The sequence below is a fragment of the Lagopus muta genome, chromosome 1 (assembly GCF_023343835.1).
Source record: "Lagopus muta isolate bLagMut1 chromosome 1, bLagMut1 primary, whole genome shotgun sequence".
In the NCBI taxonomy this organism is placed as follows: Eukaryota; Metazoa; Chordata; class Aves; order Galliformes; family Phasianidae; genus Lagopus; species Lagopus muta.
This window is the reverse complement of record NC_064433.1, coordinates 14378127-14397492: the sequence shown is the minus strand read 5'-3', so window position 1 is coordinate 14397492 and position 19366 is coordinate 14378127. Positions and strand designations below refer to the sequence as shown.

The 19366-nt window shown below is 40.9% G+C and overlaps 2 protein-coding genes across 4 annotated transcripts in view; one reads left to right on the top strand and one right to left on the bottom strand.

Annotated features, from left to right (window-relative positions):
* DUS4L (dihydrouridine synthase 4 like) overlaps positions 1-4244 on the bottom strand; it is a 36746-nt gene extending 32502 nt beyond the window's left edge. Inside the window, exons 1-2 of one of the 2 annotated variants that reach the window (XM_048945757.1) lie at positions 4069-4244; positions 3715-3836 (exon numbers count right to left, since the gene is read on the bottom strand). In XM_048945757.1, coding sequence (XP_048801714.1) covers positions 3715-3836; positions 4069-4244 — 298 coding nt within the window. The remainder of the gene's footprint in view (positions 1-3714; positions 3837-4068) is intronic. The other variant, XM_048945764.1, reaches the window with a different exon arrangement.
* Positions 4245-4252: 8 nt separating this feature from the next.
* COG5 (component of oligomeric golgi complex 5) overlaps positions 4253-19366 on the top strand; it is a 180251-nt gene continuing 165137 nt past the window's right edge. For both annotated transcript variants that reach the window (XM_048945602.1, XM_048945604.1), the window contains exons 1-6: positions 4253-4353; positions 4879-5018; positions 5932-5989; positions 8970-9024; positions 9120-9189; positions 14659-14779. In XM_048945602.1, the coding sequence (XP_048801559.1) occupies positions 4296-4353; positions 4879-5018; positions 5932-5989; positions 8970-9024; positions 9120-9189; positions 14659-14779 (502 nt within the window). In that variant the 5' untranslated portion in view covers positions 4253-4295. The remainder of the gene's footprint in view (positions 4354-4878; positions 5019-5931; positions 5990-8969; positions 9025-9119; positions 9190-14658; positions 14780-19366) is intronic.

Sequence of the window (19366 nt, the reverse complement as noted above, 5' to 3'; positions counted from 1 at the left end):
CAAGAGAATTTAGCTTCCTGAAGTAGGACATAAATGTAAGGCACAGATCATGCTGATATTCCAGAAAGTCCAGACTCAGAAAAAGCTGTTAAAGAACCAGAAAACTGAGCGTACTACCGAGGCAGCTTTCAGTAGCTACAAACTCTACCCTTCTTTATTCCAGATCCTTTTTTGCTTCAATGCCAACACGGCTGGGTTTTGTCCAGTATGCAGAGCTGGAATGAGAACACATAGGCAGAGGCAGCTTTCACAGATTTTTCTCTCATAGGAAACCAAAGCATCAGTGCTCCTCAGAGTGGGCCTGGTGAACTATTTGTGATCTATGAAGCTCCTGCAGAGAGCCAGATGGTCATTTGGAACAGGCTCTCCTCTTTGACACCTACTGCATTACATTAAAGGCATCTAAAAATATCTCAGTATTAGCAGTTACTTTCCAAATAAACGATTGCTGCAGTTAAGAGGGATGGAGAACAGGGTAAGAAAAATATCTGAGCACCAATGGAAAGAAAAGAGCCAACAAATGCACACAGCACGTGTACCTCCAGTACAGAACAGATCGCAAATGCTTCTGAAGATTTCCTGTCTTAGTGGAAATTACAGAATTCTTGAAGTAATGGAACTGAAGTCAGAATGGCAGCAGTATCCTCTGTTAAGAAACTTCTGTAAGTTACCTAAAACTCTAGCATGCCACAAAAAATCCCTTTTGTATTTTCAAAACAGTGTCCATTTAGACAGTGCTCTAGCTGAAAAGATTTAAATTGATACAGCTAATATACTGGAATAATCCCAGGCTCCTCGCTTTTCAGCTAAGTATTAAGTAATAAAAATGCTAAATCAAATAATAATTAAATTCTTAGCAGCAGCCACAGGGAACATCTACCACTATTTTAGAAATACACAACAAAGAAATGTCAATGCCAAATGTCAATGCAAAAAAACAGAGCAAAAATTACAATTGCAGGCTCCAAACCTACTCTGCTCATTAGAGTAAAAAATGCCCAGAAAATTAAACAAATCAATATTAAGATTTTACAATCAGTTATGGAGCTATTTGTTAAAAGCATGAATGCTAATAATGTAAATACTGTTATTCTGGCTAAGCTGTTAGAGGCAGAATGGTTTTACAGGCTGTAAAATTAAGGCCAACATAAAAGAGGTGAGTAGGGAAAAGATGTTACTTACAATACTAGAACATTTCATCCTGCGCTCCTTGTCAACAGGCGACAAAATTACAGCAAACAGTGAGAAGAATTTCCTCTTTCCCCATCCCATTATCTGCCAAAAGCCAATCCATAGAACTTTACAGGACATTGTGAAGATCAAAAGTATAAACAGATGCAAAGGGTGGAACAGTGGCTCTGCGGACCTCTGAGCTGTATATATCAGTTATGTTCTTATTTGTTTATTTTGAATAACAAAAAAATTAAAGCTTTCTTCTAAGTTGCACTCCATTAATAAGAGTCTACCTGTGCTTCCCAATGGGATTCTTTCCTATAAATGACCTGTTGTATTGAAATAATGCATGAAATCACAGATTATAGTTCTACTACTATTACATATACACTTACAAAACCATTCACTGAGTGGCATGAACAGATGAAATCGTTACCTTCTGCAGATCCTACAGGCCAATCTTACTAGCATTTTAGCAGTGCTTTCTCCATTCCTCTAGTTGTAGCCCAAGCTTATGTGTTCCTTGTTCCACTTCTCTCCTACAACCACTTCATGCCAGCTGATCTGTATCCATACTGTTATCTCTTCCCATATATTTATGGTCAGATTTTCAGGTGGTGTTGTGTGTAGCCAGAAGTTGGACTCAGTGGTCCTTATGGCTTCTTTCTAACTTGAGATATTCTGTGATTTTGTTCTATACTACTTTTCTCCCTTACCTAGCCAGGGCTCTGTATAGCTCCTTATATATATATACACACATATATTTATAAAATATATAATAATAATGTATAATATATATATATTTAGTCTGTTCAAGTTACATTTCTATATCGTGTCTGAAGCCTGGCTTCTCATTACGAATCCTGGTTGTGCTTCTATTCTCTGGACTCCCTTTGCTCCTTCTATCAGTCTTCTGAGATCTCAAGGAGCCCACCTTCCATTTTACCACCTGATAATTTAAAATTCTGTTTCTCTTATCAATCCCCATATTATATGTCTGATCTATTCATCTTTTCCCCTTTACAAACCCTCTTATTTTTGTTAGAAATCAGAAAATATCTGGTAATGGGTTAAGCATACATCTCTGATATATACAAGAAGCAGCAACTGCTGGCATTAGAACCTTATGAGCCTTATGAGCAGACAGAAGGCCAACCATATCTTTGGTTGCATTAAGAGAAGCATGATCAGCAGGGAAAGAGAGGCGATTCTGCCCTTCTACTCTGCTCTTGTGAGACACCATCTGGAGTACTGCATCCAGTTCTGGAGCCCATGACACAAAGATATGGAGCTCTTGGAACAGTCCAGAGGAGGACCACAAAGATAATCAGAGAGCTGGAGCACCTCCCCTGCAAGGACAGGGTGAGAAAGCTGGGGCTCTTTAGACTGTAGAAGAGAAGGCTCTGAGGAGACCTTATAGCAGCCTTCCAGTAGCTGAAAGGAGCCTAGATGAAAGCTGAGGAGGAACTTTTTATCAGGGCAGGAAGTGACAGGACAAGAGGAAATGGTTTCACTCTGGAAGAGGGAAGATTTAGACCAGATATTAGGAAGAAATTCTTTACTGTGAGGGTGGTGAGACACTGGAACAGGTTGCCCAGGGAGGCTGAGAATGCATTCAAGGCCAGGCTGGGTGGGGCTTTGAGCAACGTGGTCTACAGGGAGGTGTTCCTGTCTACAGCAGGAGGTTAGAACTAGCTGATCTTAAGGGTCCCTTCCAGCCCAAACCATTCTTTGATTCTATGATGATCTTTTATTGGGTCTGGCTGGGATGCAAGTAACCTTATTTACAGCAGCTTATATAGTACTGTGTTTTGAGTTTTGTGGCAAAAAACATTGTTGATAATACAACAGTACTTCCACTTTTGCTGAACAGCGATGGCAGTTCAAAACTAATTTTTTACCTGTGTACTTATTTCCCCCCAGCAAATAGGTCAGAGGTGGGCAAGGAACTGGGAGTGGACAGGTCTAGACCTGGCCAAAGGAATATTTCATATCGTGTAATGCCATGCTCAGCAATAAAACTGCAGTGGTGAGGGAAGATGAAGTAGTTTGGGGTGTGGAAAATGTGTAATCTGTTTCAGTGCTTTGGCACGAGAAGAAATTTCTCCTAATATCAAAACTGAACCCTCCTTGGCACAACTTGAGGCTGCTCCCTCTCATTCTGCTACTGTTACATGGGAGCAGAGGCCGACCCCCACCTCCTCACAACCTCCTTTCAGGTGGTTATAGAGAGCAGTAAGGCCTTCCCTAAGCCTCCTCTTCTCCATACTGACCCATCCCAGTTCCCTCAGCCGCTCCCCATCACTCCTGTGCTCCACACCCCTCACAGCTCCGCTGCCCTTCTCTGGACACACTGCAGGGCCTCCATGTCTGTCTTGTAGTGAGAATCCCACAACTGAACACAGCCCATGAGGTGCAGCCCCACCAGTGCCAATTGCTGAGGGATGATCACCCACCTGTCCTGCTGGCTGGATTATTTCTGATACAAGCCAGGATACATAAAACATTCCAAGAAGGCAGCAGCGTATTTCCCAGCATTACCTCTGTTTGTTGTGAACTCGCTGTCCCTGGCTTTGGCTGACCTCACGAAGTCGGCCGCCACAACCATGGGGGTGTAGCACAGCTCGCAGCCGTACCGCCGGACCAGAGTGCGGAACGCCAGCCTGCGGGGACAGGGACAGCACGGCCACACAGAGCGGACATTCGCCTCGTGAGCCGCTCGGAAGCGCCGCTCTTAAACGCAGCGCTGCGGGGCTGTGTAAATAGAACCATAATCAAACGCGTCCGCGTCCGTCGCGCCCTTGAACAACCCCAGAAGGCTCCGTCCCACCCGCCCGCCCGCCGTCCCGTCACACCGCCCGCCCCACAGCACGCGCGCCGCCAGCAGTGACTCACTTGGAGTAGCGGACCATCGGGGCACACATCTTCACCACGTGCCCAGCCCGAAACAGGCCCGCCGGGTCCGTCGCCGACCATCGTTCGCGTTCTGCCACGTCCCCGCTCATGTATAGCAAGCTCCCCTCACAGCCCCGCCGCGTCCTGCCCCGCCCCGTCGCTCTCTTTGCCATCATCGCCGCGCGCCGCCGCCGGGCAGTGACGCGCGGCAGGCTCCATCGGGCGGCATGGAGGAAGCGGGCGGTGGAGCACCGGCCCCGGCGCTGGCAGAGCTGCAGGCGGACGGTGAGGCGCGGTCCTGGTGTCGGTCGGAGGCCGGGACGAGCGGGGCATTGGGCCTCCGAGGTGTCGCGTAGCAGAAAGTTTGTGGGGCGGAGGGGAGCGGGATGGCGGGCCCCGCTCCTGCGCTGTGCTGCCCAGCTGCAGCCCGCTGCCCGCGTCAGCCGCTCCTGAGGGGAGATGTGTGCCGGCGGGAGGCACGCAGGTGTCAGTGAGCCTAACCTGCCCTTTGCACAAAGTAGCACGCGTCTTACTTCGTTAAAAGTCACCACCGGAGTATAGTTTCCTTACGCAGCACAAGTTGGCCCCGTTGTAAGACACGGTACGGTTCCATGAAGTTGCGGGTTTTGCCGCGCGGACTCGCTTTGATTGCAGTCTGTTCTCAGACCGGCCTCCCGTGCCGCGTTGCGCGGGTACGGGATGTGCGCTGTTCCAGCTGGAGGATCCGGCGGTCTGAGCGCTGCCTGCTGTAGATCGTCCCTCGGTGCGACTGGTTTGAAGTGTGAAGATAACATCTGAATCGTTTTTCAGAGTGTTATGCTGACTTCTTCAGAGAGGACTTTGATGTGAAAGCTTACACGTCGCAGTCGATCCATCAGGCGGTGATAGCTGAGCAGCTCGCAAAGCTTGCCCAAGGTATCAGCCAGCTGGATAAAGAGCTTCACGTACAAGTAAGTGTAAAGCATGCCTGGTGCTCAGGGGTGGTCGATAAAGTGATTAAAAGCTGATTAGTCCAATGATCTTTGCTTTTGACGTTGCTTGGTAACTGAAGGTACAGCTTGGAGTAAAAAGAGCGGTGCATGTGATACTAACTCCATGTAGTCCCCCTCGAGGAGCTGTAAGCTGTTTTGCTTTCAGTGTCTGCACTCAGTCTCTGTGCGTGGAGGTTCCGCTATTCCTTATAAGGGTTCCCTGACCCTCTCCAAAAGATCATATGGGCTATCAGAAAAACTTCCCTGTCTTTTGGCATGATGGTTGTGAAAAGACAGTGCACGACTTGTCCTGTGCTGGTTAGTAGCCTGGGATTTAGTCCTTAATTTTAACTGGGCAAACACAACCTGTGCTAATACACCTCCACGCCTTCAAAAGGAATTTAAGTTTGGATAGTCAAAGGCTCAGTGATAAAATCCAAATGGACACTGCAAATCCCATCGACCTGGCTGTGAGTGTGCGTGATAAATTTGTGCTTGGTTAGAAAAACTGCTCCCCCTGCAATGGTAAATTCTTCGGAAGTTAGTTTCTAAATGTCATAAATACAAATGAAAACATTAAAAATGGGAATATACATTATTACTGTGTTATTATTAAGCTTACACTTACAGTTATTGTTAGATATCAGTGTGTGTTGAAACATGATTGATTGTTTTTCTGACTTTTATTAATACATCAACTATGCTGCAATATCTGACTCCCATTTTGAGCTTACCATTTTGTGAATCAAAACAGTTCTGAAAATCTTTTCATCTGCTTTTTTCTGGATCTGTTTAAGGAAATATGATGATAATATTTTGATACCCCTTTCAGGCACACATCTCTGTTCTTATGTCATTGTTTCTATTTTTTCTCTCTCTTTTGTTTTTAAAGGTTGTTGCAAGACATGAAGATCTGTTGGCTCAAGCAACTGGAATTGAATCCCTAGAAGGTGAGATCCATCTACTGAATGCTTACTGATTTCTATGAACAGGGGAGCATTTTTAGTTTCTACATGGGAAGGTAATTCACTTTGGTTAATAATGAAGCAGCTGCAGATCTTACAACTGAGAAATTGTGGCAGCTTTTTTTTTTTTTTTCTTTTACGTCAGCAGATGGAGCTCCTGGGAGAAGATTTGACTGATATTTCTCTGGAGTAACTATTCCATAGGCAAAAAACTTAATAATCTGTTCTAAGCAACTTTAGCAATCAACTCTTATTAACCTTTTAATACCTTTTTTTAATAAATAAGCCTAATTTTATTGCAATATCTGTGAACATCAGTACCAAGTTTGTAAATTCTGCATGTGCACGTTGCATGGTTTGCAGATCTTAACTGAAGAGGCATTAACACGTAATCATAACTGCACTGGAACACTGAGATTTTTCTTTCTAGTAAGAAGCTACTAGATTAAATCCATACACTTCTGTCATTCCACTGATTGGGTTCTGACTTTTAAAATAAATTGCTGACTTGTAAATACTTCACTTAGAAACTGTGTACAGAGAACTGATTACGGAATATGGTTCTTCTCCTTGGTGCTCATTAGACCAGCCATTCTGCTTTGTGACACTTGTTGGGAACTTCATATGTGGGAGTTGGTAGCTTTTGTTTTGTTTTTGTGCAGAAAGATATTTCCTTTACAATATGCCTGTTTGCATGTACCATGGGATTCAAGCATATCTCCTTCCCCACCTGCTCTAGTAATCAAGTAACCCACCTTTCTTCCTTCTTCTGCTTTTAAGTTATGTCATAACCAGAGAGTTTCTGGTTGCTGATGGTTATTGTACCTCCCAAGCCTTTGTGAAGTATTGCATACACTATTCAACTAACATTACTAACATTTACATGAAGATTTAAAAATAGAGAAAATGCATATTTAATCTAGCAGTGATAATCCCCAAATATTTTTTTAAACAGTTGGAAAATTAAAGCATAGGAAGTGTGAAATCTGTTTATCCTCCAGACAAGGAATCAATTATCTACATAATGATCATCTCCCTGTTTATTCTGACCATCTTCCACAGTTCTGTGGAACTCTGTGTTCAGAAATCAGGATTCTTTCAGATGGCATTCCTGCTTAAAACTGCTGTGAAGCAAGAGTGAAGTACTTCAAAACAGCTATTCAGAATTAAAATATTTCTGTGGGTGAAGTGTAGTAAATAAAGCATTATTTAGCATAAAGCCGATAAACAAAAGTTGAAATAAAATGGAATCTGCATAAAAATTCTTGGTTGTTTTCCACTGATGCAGTGTTATTCTCCGTAAGAGGTCCCTTCTCTTCTGGAAGAGAAACATGGAGGGCTCTCACCCTGACATTTTTTTGACACTTAAGGCATCAGTTGAAACCACAGTTCTATGCAAACACAGATGATATTTTAAGTATTGCAAAACCTACTTCTCTCTGTGGTGTTCGGGCTACACGTGGTCACTGTAATATGGTCACTGTAGAAACAGTGAGTCAATATCCATAAGTAAAAGAAAAGAGAAATGTTAATAGGAAATTTAATTATGAAGTTAGAAATATGGAGCTCAGAGTGTCTTCATGTGCTTAGTTTAGTAATCTTCATTTGCTTACTTTCTTGGCATAACTCACAGCATGCATAGTCATTTGGATATGTGAATCTCTAAAGATTTCAAATTAATTAACCAAACTTGTAGAGTAAATTCCCAGGAACTTCTTTTCTTCCTTTAGATCTGTACACTCTGCTAATGGTACACTGCTTTGGTATAAATACTCTTTTCTGGTTGTGTTTCTATAAGCAGCTCACCAGATATCTTCAATCACCTGCTAGCTTGGGATAGGTTAGGTAGTATCTCATGTAGCAGACGCAGAGCGTAGATCACCTTTTCAGCCATCCTAACAGTGCCTTTTGGCAAGAGGAATGTTACATTGCTGTCAAGGGTGCAACATAGATGTAGCAATGTCGTGGTACTTGCTGTCCCCTTTTTGAGTGTAGAGTAGAAAATTCAGCCCACTGTGACATCTTTTCTCTGTCTTTCATATCTTCATCTTTTTATCCATGAGGATTACACGCCTGCCATTCCATTTGTAAATATAATAGGACTCCTGAATCTATCAATAAGCCAAGTTAATAATTCTGTCTTTCTGTATCATATGATAGTTTTGTTCAATTTGATGAAGGCTTTACAGAAACAGAGGATGTTTGGGAGTGCTAACAAGAATTGAAACAAAAATAAATTCATAGGTCTGTGTTTGTGTAACTTAATTAAATTCTCAGCAGGCTGATTCTGTATTGCAAAAGTGACTATTACCCTTGACTGCTTTGTTTGCAATTTAGCAAGGAAAGAACGACTGTGCTTGTGGGTTCCCTTTTGTGCTGCTTTTCCAAACTAATCTGGAACAAACAAGATTGGTGTAGCTTGCTCTGTTTGTAATCTAAATTAGATGATTTCCCAATGACATACCTTACTTCTTTGCTAAAGGTGCTTATGCACAGGAAGAAAACCTTGAAATGGCATTGCTTCTCACTTCTCCGTGCCTGCTGGTTTCTCTGATCTGCGTAGTTCCCTTGTTAAATAAGTTGTGGTGCTTTTTTATATCATGCTGAGGTGTTTGTATCGGGTTATATGCCTTTGAACATCAGTCCTGATCATCATTCTTTTGGAAAACAGCATTACTCTAGATATTATGGGAAGCTTAACATCTGATGAATTCCAGAACAATGCATCTTCGGCAGGATTTTGTTTTTTTTTGTAGTAGTAGTGGTCAGTAATTGCTTATTACCTTCTCAGTTTATTTCTAAATACTCTGTGTCTCAATCATTTCAATATCTTTGAACGTTTTGTTATAAAGGGGGGTTGTTTTTTCTTTTAATACAGAAGTAGTCTGCTGTAGATGCAAATTATAGAAAGAAGTATTCTTTATATCATGAGTGTTACTTGTAAAACATCTGCTTTATTTTGCAGGTGTTCTCCAAATGATGCAGACCAGAATTGGTGCTCTACAAAGTACTGTTGATAGGTATGTCATTCATGATGTGATTAGAAAGTCTGCATGCTTACTTGTTCTCTTGTGCTATTTATTAATACTTCCATAAATAAACTTCTTATTTTCAGAATTAGAGCCAAAATTGTTGATCCCTACAACAAAATAGTGTCTCGCACAGCTCAGCTAGCAAAGCTTCAGGTAAGTTGTATTAGAAATACGTTTTAAAACTCAATTTTAAAGTGTTTCATTTCCCAGTCCTCTAGAGCATTAAGAAAAGGTGACTCATCAGACATGAGTGGGATTTCCATACTCCAGTAGACTGGAGTTTGCTGTCAGTGTTTCTTGGTAAAAATCAATATTCATGTGTCTCCTCATGAGCTACTGAGAGGTTCTTCATATTGCAAAGTGCAAAGCTGATCTTTGCACTAGCTGCTTTAGTTTTCCTTCAGATGAGGGAAAGTGAAAGGCTATGAGAGTACAAGTTAATTACATTTTCATTTCTGTCTGGGTATTTTTAATCTTATGATGTAGTTCTGTAGGAGACACTTTTCCTCTACATGTGTTTAATTGCAGTTTAGTAAAGGGTTTGGGGAATAATTCTTACAATATAGCCACGCTGCAACCTGGAGTTCTGGTGTATAAGCCCAGGTATACAGCTGTTCCTGTCTTTTAAACCGAGTCTGCAGAGAATGTAGTTTCTTTTAAAGAAGAGCAGTGGGGGAGAGCTTTTTCCCAGCAATGGTAAGATGAGCATTGAGCACTTCTATTTTTAACTTTATTGCGGTTGAAAAGTGCCCCACAGATCCCATGGATGTAGCTGCATTCTGTTCAGTTTATTTATTCAAAAGCAACACAACTCCAAATCAGGAAAGGTTTAAAGAACTACTGTTTGAACTGTTTCTCTTTGAAAAAAAAAAATTAAGTTGCAAAACTAAGATCTTACCTGGTGGTAGCTGAAATTTGAACTGTGGATTTTGCTCAAGTAGGTTGCCATTAGCTTGTAGAGCACAAGCAGATGAAGCTGCAATCAGGTGTACATGGTTTCTAGTCCAGGAATTGAGGAGCAAGTAAGTGTGCTGGACTCTCGGGTGGAGGTCTGATATTTTCTATCTGATTTTCAGTAGTAGTGAGGTTCAGGAGGAAGCTCTTACCAGTCTGTTCAGCCAGGTTGTTCAGCTGCTGCTCCTATGCTTCCCAGCTCCAGCTGTCACTGTTTTTGCCACTGGGTGAAATTTCCATGACTTTCACGTGCCAGGCTAGGTTCAGATTTTATTTTTTCTTCTCTGGTTACAGCTGTGGGAAGAACTATGGGAATTTGGAGTGAAAGGTGATGATTGTTTCTTCTTTGACCTTATGTAAAGTCAAACTGCAGAAGTCCCTGAGGTTAGGAGGTGTTTCTTGGGTTTGCTTTGCTTCCTCTTTGGTGCAGTAGGGGTTTGGTCTTGCATGGATCTTTCTGTGGTATAAAAGCAGCACGCACCAGGGCTGGGGTTGTTGGTCAACGTGTGCCAGGGCAGTTGTAATATCTGACTCTTCTGGGCTGTGAGTCTTCTTGTCCCAAATATCAATCCAAAAAAAAAAAAAAGGGATGCAGGGTAAAGGGAGCCTGCTGGGCTGCCCATCCTCATGTCCCTACCTGCCTTAGCTGTGCACAGAAAGAGGAAGGATCACTGCAGCATTGCTGCTAGTGACAGTTCGCAGTGTGAGGGCTGCTGTCCTCTCCTGTGTTGGCAGATACACAGGAGTGCATTATGATGCTTTGTGTCTGTTTACCTGGCAGCCTTGTTTGTTCAGGAAGGAAGGGCATCAGCACAGCAAACAGTTTGCTTCCTGGTTGTGGCAGGGCTTATGAAATGACATTGCTAACTTCTGTACCAAATGCAGGACGTGTAGCACGGGCAGTTAAACCTGCTAATTTTATCGGCTGATGTACAGTCAGTAGAATAAGTTTAAAAAAAAAAAAAAGATAAATGACTGATAAAAGACAGTGCTGTCAAAGTAAGTAGGGCTGCTAGTTATCCTTTGCTGATTTGTGTGGTGTTTAAGGGCCTCTTGTATTCATGATTGTATTGCTTTAGTGCTTCTTCTTTGATTGCTATGGGACTGCTCACAAACTGAAGGAGTATTTGGCTTGCATAAAGCTGGATTTCACCATCCTTAATTGTTTTTAATATAGTCGTGCTTTTTCATAAACATTTTCTCTATAAATTCATTGTCAAACTACAAATCTAGTTTTGAATTCTAAATCTCTGTTGTATACTTATGTACATTATGTCTTGCTTTGTTCTTATGGCTTCATGGCATCCCAGGGGAGCAGCAAACTCACAGAGCTTACTTCCTGCTTTAAATCATCCTATCCTCTTCTGAGCACATTCATAGTCTTTCCATGCCGTATCACAAGCTAAACGGATAAGTTAACAGCTGAAATATGTAGAGAGAGAATTTGTCCTTCAGAGGGTTATTTTCTGTGCATTTCTGTCTAACCAACTGCTTCTCCATGTCCTCTTAATTTTGGATATCTTCATGTTTAGAAATTCCTACAATATCTGATTTTCTTTAAAGCTTTTTATTTAAAAAAATCCACAAAGTAGAAAAAATATTTATGCAATAGAAAACTATTCTCTCTTTGAAGTGTTTACTAGTAGCAGAATTCATGCTGGTACTACAGTACATCATTGTCCATGTAGCCTTAAAATGGTGTACTGTCCCACCTTTCTTTGGGCTTGCATTACATATACATTCACTTGCATTATGGTCTGCATTGCATTATGCAATTTCATATATGAGCTATGCACTGGCAGTTTCAAGTGGTCTAATTGTCTCAATAATTTCCTAAAATTAAGTTAAGATTAAAAGAGGCTTTTTGTTTGAATTGCAGCAATAATGTCTTTGTTATTGCTGATTTAAATTTCAGCAGATAGCTAACGTGTAATCTCCAGAAAAATCCTGTTTGATTTTGAACTTAATGAAAAGCCCTGGGACTAACCAGGGCTGCTCCCTGCTTTTTCCAAACTAAGTTTTGCTTTAACCATGGAATTCGTGTTTGGATAGAAGTATTTCCTTTAGAAAAGAATGCTGTATTGACTCCAGGAATGATTGTTTCCTGAATTAATTCAGACTTCTATGGTGCAGGTGGTCAGGGGTTGATGATCGAGCATTCATGAACAGCTCTGCTGGTAGATTCTGTTAAATTTCCATTGTACAGTCCTCATATACTGCATACTTCTACAGCATTTGAGAGTTTTATTAAGTTGAATAATTCACAAAAATGCCAGTACCCATGTGAAAAAAGCACTGTGTGCTCATTAGTGATGGCTGTGAAGTTAAGGGTGCATCCTCAGCGTCTTTGGAAGATACCTTTTTTTTTTTTTCTTTTTCGCTCTTGAATCTAAATGCAACATTTCCTATCCTGTATCCAGCTTGACAGTCCTTTTACATTGTTGTTTCTTGGAATGGAAGATAACAAACAACAGTGAAATAAAAAAGAGGGGTTTTTTTGTCTTTTGCATGCGAAGTACGAGATTCTCAGAAGATAAGTGAAGTCCGAGTGAAAAAGTTAGCCAGAGGTACACAGTTGGATGAGAAAATTAAATCTGAAGGCAAAGTAGTAATCATAGAATTGCTCAGGTTGGAAAAGACCTGAAAGATCATCGAGTCCAACCACAACCTAACCATACTACCCTAACAACCCTCTGCTAAATCATGTCCCCAAGCACCACAGCCAGATGGTTTTTAAACACATCTGACAAGGCACAGTGAACTGTATAAAGAGCTATTTTTGATTTATCTTGCAGAAGTTTTGTTCAGAGACATGGAAGCAATATGTGAATCAAAACTTTTTCTGATTAAAGGAATGCATTAATTAAAACTGATACATTAATCTCTCCAAAGCAGGATAAGCCCCACTTGATTCTCACTAAAGATAATAGAAATCATGTGGCTCAGTCATCCTGGAAGGCTTAGGGAACTTGTACTTAGTGATACACGGCATTGTGCCAGCAGCAGTGAGAGTCAGTGTGCTTTCAGTGATTCGTCTCCCTGGGCCTTTGTGATATTCTTTGTTGTGCCTAGATATTGAATAAGGATTAAACACGAAATTTGTTATTTCCATTGGTTTGTGCTGACATGCAGTAGACCTTGGCGGGTTGTGCAGTCCAATAAACATTGGTTGAAGGGACTTATGTGTACTTAACAATTGTTTTCAAAACTTGAGGCCTTAACGCCTGTCAGATTCTAAATATTTTTGTGTATATTTTAAGTAATTTATGATTTCATTTTTCTGTTTATAAGACAGGGCCTTTCAAGAGGCCTTCTCTCCAGCAGCTGGGAAAATACCTCCTAACAACTGTCTTACTCATCCCACACTTCATATTTACCACCTTTTAGTCTGACTACAGATGCTGGAGATATGTTTTAAAGTAACATTGCTCCCCCTGTAGCACGCATCTCCTAACCTCACTGACCCATCCATATGGTGGGTCCATTTTCTCTGCTCATTCTACAGCTTCTCTCATTGCTGGTCTCTTTCAATGAAGACCTGTATGCATCTTTAGGACTTCTCCTATGGTGCAGTTCTGAAGGGCTATGGGAAAGACGTGCACTGAAGCCATCTAGACTTCAATGTCAGCACATTTAGTTGCCACTGGGGCATGTCAGGCAGTCCTGAAGCTTGTTTTTGCTATGCTTAAATGACACAGTAATTCAAATCAGTATTACCTGAGTTGTATAGCTCAGAAGCAGCTCGGGGATCTGTCCTATATAGCAGCTTGTCATCACTTCATACCCACCATCATCAGAACCCTCTTTCCCTGTAAGGCTTGAAACACTCATCGTGCACATGGTGTAACTCACTGCTTGTCTGCCTCCGTTCATTTACTGTGTAGAGCAGGAAAACATGTTTGAAGGTCTTAGTTGAGTGACAAATGGTGAAAGTCATGTGTTTGATCCAGATGTCAGCAATACCTTTGCTCTGAATTGGTGCTAATGAAAATACAATGCAGATATATTTCCTGAAAATTGGTGTTTGCATCCATCTTAATTTTTAGCCAAGAATGGGGTGTGCTTTTGCAAACCTATCAAACAATACGAAGTGACAGATTGATAAATGTGGATAAATGGCCGTATGAAATTTTTGATGAAAATGGATTTTTCTATCTATTCCTAACATAAGAGTCAAAATCTGTAAAATAACACTTTAAGCCCTTAAGTTTTTATTGTTCTCTGCTGTTTTACTTACTTTGGATCAATACTTAATTGACAAAGGCAACTTCTTAATTTTACTAAAGCTTAGAGATGAGAGAACTACTGAGGGGAGCTGCATAATGCAAAATGAAGCTCACTTCTGCTTGGAAATAGAACATGTCACTCTCATAGGGTTCTGAGTTTGTCTCTTTTCCTTTTTTCTTTTTTTTTTGAGGGGGAAGGAGCTGCTAGTAATGGCAGCATAATCTTAGCCCAGGAAATGTAATTTCCAGCTTTTGATGTTATCTGCCTGTATTGCATTAGATAATGAAAAAAGGTCCTTAAAAACAGGCTTTTTGTATTCTGAAGTTCCTTGTTTTTATTCAAATTTGTGTTTCCTTTGGTTAATGTTTCCATATTACAAGCCTAAAATTATGAGATCAGAGTGTGCTGGTAATATCCCCTAATGCTGTGATTTCTCCATAGGCTGCCTGTGACTTGCTGCGGAGGATAATACGCATCTTGCATCTCAGTAAAAGACTTCAAGGACAACTACAAGGGGGAAGCAGGGAGATAACAAAAGCTGCCCAGAGTCTCAATGAACTTGGTGAGTCTTTTTTGCTTTTAGAGGCCTTTTTAGCTTGTGCTCGTATGACTCACGCTGGTGTTTAACTTTGCAAGAAGATGAAGAAACTCCTATAACTTGTTAGTGTGGTTCTCACTGTCTGCCTCTTGATTTCAATTGGGAAATGATATGAACAGAACTCACTTAGTTCTGATTTCAGTACTTTCGTTCAGGATCTTTGTTTTTTTTCCATGACTTCTCCAGATAGAATTATTTAATAACATGAAAATTCTGCTACAAAAGTTTACTTTTTTGGGTGACGATGTTTATAGATTAGTTAACTTCTCACTAGTTTATGCTCGTATAAAATATCTTCAGAGTGATGGGTATTATGTTTATCTGTAGGAAGGCACTGCAGTATAAGGCATAGTTTGAATTACATTTTGCAACTTGAAAGCAAATGTTGTCCTTTTGACCTTTATGAAAGCCATATGTGACATGATACACAGAAACCTAGGCTAACTCAGATATTGGAAGCATTCAGCTCCAGAAGTGACTGATTTACTCTCTATTTTACTAGCTGGTAGAAGGAGTGGTAAAATATTTCTCATGACATTTGCATTACGTTGCTAGGCTGCTTTTTGTTCTTCAGCTACCTTGGGTGCTTCCACACTGTGCTGCAGGATGCAGGAAGGAAATTCCCAGTAGTCTTTGAGATCACCATTCTGTATGGTATCTTGCCAGTTGTTTCTCCTTTGGTTTAATAGTATTCACATTTCAACTTCCAAAAATAGGTCGTGGGAGGGCTGAACTATTGAACACTCAGAATCATTCTGAGGTTTATTGTGCATATTTGTCACCACTGCTCTTTTTATTCTGTGTAATCAGGAAATTATTGGACAATGATTTAGTATTATAATTAGCAGATGCTATGTTGCAAATGGGAAGTTTAAATATTTATTTAGTGTATCGGTTTGGCTGAAGCCCTAGAGCACTGAATGTAATATTTTAAGCTATTGGTTTTTGTTTTTTTTTTAATGTGTCTTGCATTTTTTTGTACCCATCATGAGGGTATATAAAGAACGGCTGGCTTTCAGCTGCCTGAATTGTGAGTCCTCTGGTGTTAATCTGAATGCTAGATCCTATTTAAATACCTAGTATGATTTAACGTTGAGATCTGAAATGTTTGTGCTGCTTTTTGGATCTCTTGTAGCTTTAGAATTTCGTTAGAAGAAAGCAAAGCTTCCAATTCTTTTGTTGATGTGCCACAGTTCTTTGAGTTTCTTGTTTTCAAATACTTGGTCTTTTTCTGAAGCTTGGGTAAGTCTGAGTAATTGTTATTAAAGATAAAGGGAAATGTGCCTCCTTAGGAAGTGCTTTAGAGTTTTATCCTACTATGCATGGCAGGAGCCAGGGCTCATGGCCCTTAATATAATTCTGTATGGTTTATGGCTAGGTGAAACCCCTTAGCTTTTGTTTTCCTCTCTTCCTGGTATTTCAATCTCCTTACCTCTTTATCTGCATCCATCCCTCACCTTTTAGCTCTCTGCTTGTTTGTTTTTCTCTGCCACCAATCCTGGCTGCTCTGGGTTTTCCCTGCCTCCCAGAACCTGGATGTGTGGGACACTCCCATTCGGAAAAGCCAGTGCAGCTGCCTGTCCTTTTTGGTGGAGGTTCATAGGAGTGGGGTAGCCTCTGCTCACAGGGAGGAAAGTGTGCAGTGCCAGAGTAGGCACCGCTCAGGGTGCTGCAGTGGGAGCATGGAGTGCTGTAGGGTAGTGTGAGATAGTGCTGTGTGGCACTGGGAGAGTGGAAGTGCAGCGAACAGGCACTGGGCTCCAGTTGTTGGGACATGAGATACAAAAGCTTTGTGCAGTCTTAGGGAATGCTGCAACATCTGATGATAGTAAGCAGGTGGTAGACGTGGGCTCTGTTAAAGCCTGGTCTTGGTTAGGGAGCTCTGTGTCATGGAGGCTTGCTTTTGAGCTGGGGATCAGGGCCAGCATTAACACTAATCTGTGTTTTCAGCCAAACGTTTCTGAATTTCCCTTTCGGTCGCTATTTAGGGAAATGTTCTTCCCATTGCTTTTTACGCTTCTGTTGTACTTGTGGAGCAAATGCAATTTCTGCTTGGTGAACTCAGCAGCACCATGATTTTACAATGAAAGCTTTGCATTTTCTGCAGTCTGATTAAACCATTTGCTTATATATTATTCTCAGTGGATTCTTGGCAGAACTGGACATTTATCTTTACATACAGATACACTCTGTGTATGTATGGGGGGAGGTGAACATGTACAAATATCCATTTAAATATATGCATATGACATGTATTTCCTCCACAAATCTGTTAGCTTGTTAGTTCACTTATAGTTTATACTTGGCTGTGTCTTGGAGTTTACTTTGCAGTAATGGGAAAAGATGGATGAAAACATAGAGTTGTAGAATTAGATTGCAGTGGGGGTTAATAAGAGGAACTGCAGGGAACTCTAGCTTTTACTGAGAAAGCTTTTCTCTTGCTGGGTACTTGAAGTTGCTAGTAGCCTGCAGAACAGTAGGTGATACGAGGAACTTCACTCTGGAAACTTCTGGTAATATTTTCACTGAGATCTCTACTTAAAGCTAAAGCAGACCTGAAATTCCTCCATGTTAGGTTTTTCTTTGCTTGCAATTAACTTCCCACTTTGACACAGTAAGAAGAAAAACTGAGTTCTGTATGTCATTTTTAGAGATTAAGTGGTTTGTTTCTGAAATACCTGTATGTAAACTTTCTTCTGCAGCTCATCCACCTCCTAACACGCTTCTTTGCGTTCTCTGTCAAATCAGAAACAGAGTTGTGGCAGTTCAATGAACAATCTATTAGCTGGCTCTCCAGTTCATTCTTCTTCATATTATACAAGCATTTTATATCTGAGTGTACAAATTCATTTGTATATCTGGAGCAGCATTTGGACGGGTAGAGCAAGAGGCATGTTCCTGAGTCACACAGTGGCTAATGTCGTGGAATAGGTGCCTTGGCTATGCTTGTTTGTGATACTTTAATACAGGTATTTTATAAAGTGAGAAGAAAATGTTTCTAAGCAAGCTTGAACAGTACAATGTGAAGAGAACGTGGTACGCTTCAGGTAGTTCTCTTTCAGAAAAGAAATGCTATAGGTATTAAAATATCTGCTCTTCTATCTCCATATGCAGAAATCACTGTCTGACAGTTGTCAGACACTGATAAATTGAAGATTAAATATCTGTAGTTGGCAGTGAATGGCTGCCCTCACTGTGGACAGGTTGTTAATTCCATCTGTGATTTACAGAGCTGGACAATAAAGGATTTATATGTTCTGTTTGCTAAATAGTTGTGACTGATGTCGTCATTATTCATACAAATGCCTAGGCTTCTTCTAATTATAATAAACTCCTAGTCTGTATGTATAATTGTATTATAACTTAGTTTACAGCAACTGAATTTATTTGCTTGAATGACCTTGTGAGCTTGTAAGTCTTGGAGACAGACTCTCACAGCAACCATTATTTTGCTGTTTTCTAAACTCAGATTTAGTCCATGACTAAGCTGTGCAGTTGTAACATAAAGGGGAAAGGATCTTCTGATATATTTTCTGGAGTGTCTACAGTATAGAAGGGGCTCCAGGACAATACTTCCACATATCTTCAAAGATGAGAGAAAGTGGGACACTGTCCTCAATTTAAAGACAAAGAAAGGCACAGAGAAGGCAAAGTATTACCAGATATGAAAGTCTAGCTAAAATTGAAAAAGCACCAGATCCATATCATGACCTGTTTAAGACTCTAACAATGCTTGGCACTTAGTCTTAATAACAACAGAAGACTTGATGAAAATGCAAAGTAATAGAGCCTATTTTTTAATTTTTTTTTAAGGAAGTGTAGGCTGGATAGAGAAGATTTAAATTGGTTAGGAGATGAATGTAACAGTTTGAAATGAGTCATTTGGCTATGTCTGGAGAGCTTTTTTTGTAGCTGGCATACTGTGGTAATGGTACCTGTCTTCTGAAGTACATCCCAGAACCAGTGACATCCACAGAAACATGACAATTTGGCTGTGAAGGTTAGAAAAAAAGCACCAAAGGTAAATAAGAAGTGTGTCATGGTACTACTTAAACTGGAAAAAGCCTGGATATGGCTGATACGTCTTAATATATTTATTGATGACATGGACAGGAGGATTGAGTGTACCGTCAGTGATTCTGCAGATCACACCAAGTTGGGAGGTAGTGTTGATCTGCCTGATGGTAGGGAGGCCCTACAGAGGGATCTAGATTAGCTGGATCACTGGGCTGAGGCCTATGGAATGAGGTTCAACAAGGCCAAGTGCCAGGTTATGCACTTATGGCCACAACAACCCGAGGCAGTGCTAAAGGCTTGGGGCAGTGGCTGAATGACTGTGTGGAGGAAATGGATCTGGGGGTGTTAGTCAACTCTCAGCTAAACATGAGCCAGCAGTGCGTCTAGGTGGCCAAGAAGGTCAGTGGCATCCTGTTTTGTGTCTGAAATGGTATAGCAAGCAGGATCAGGAAGGTGATCATCCCCCTGTACTCAGCACTGGTAAGTCCATTAGCATATGATAACAAATAAACTATTTGCAGGAGTCTAGAGTAT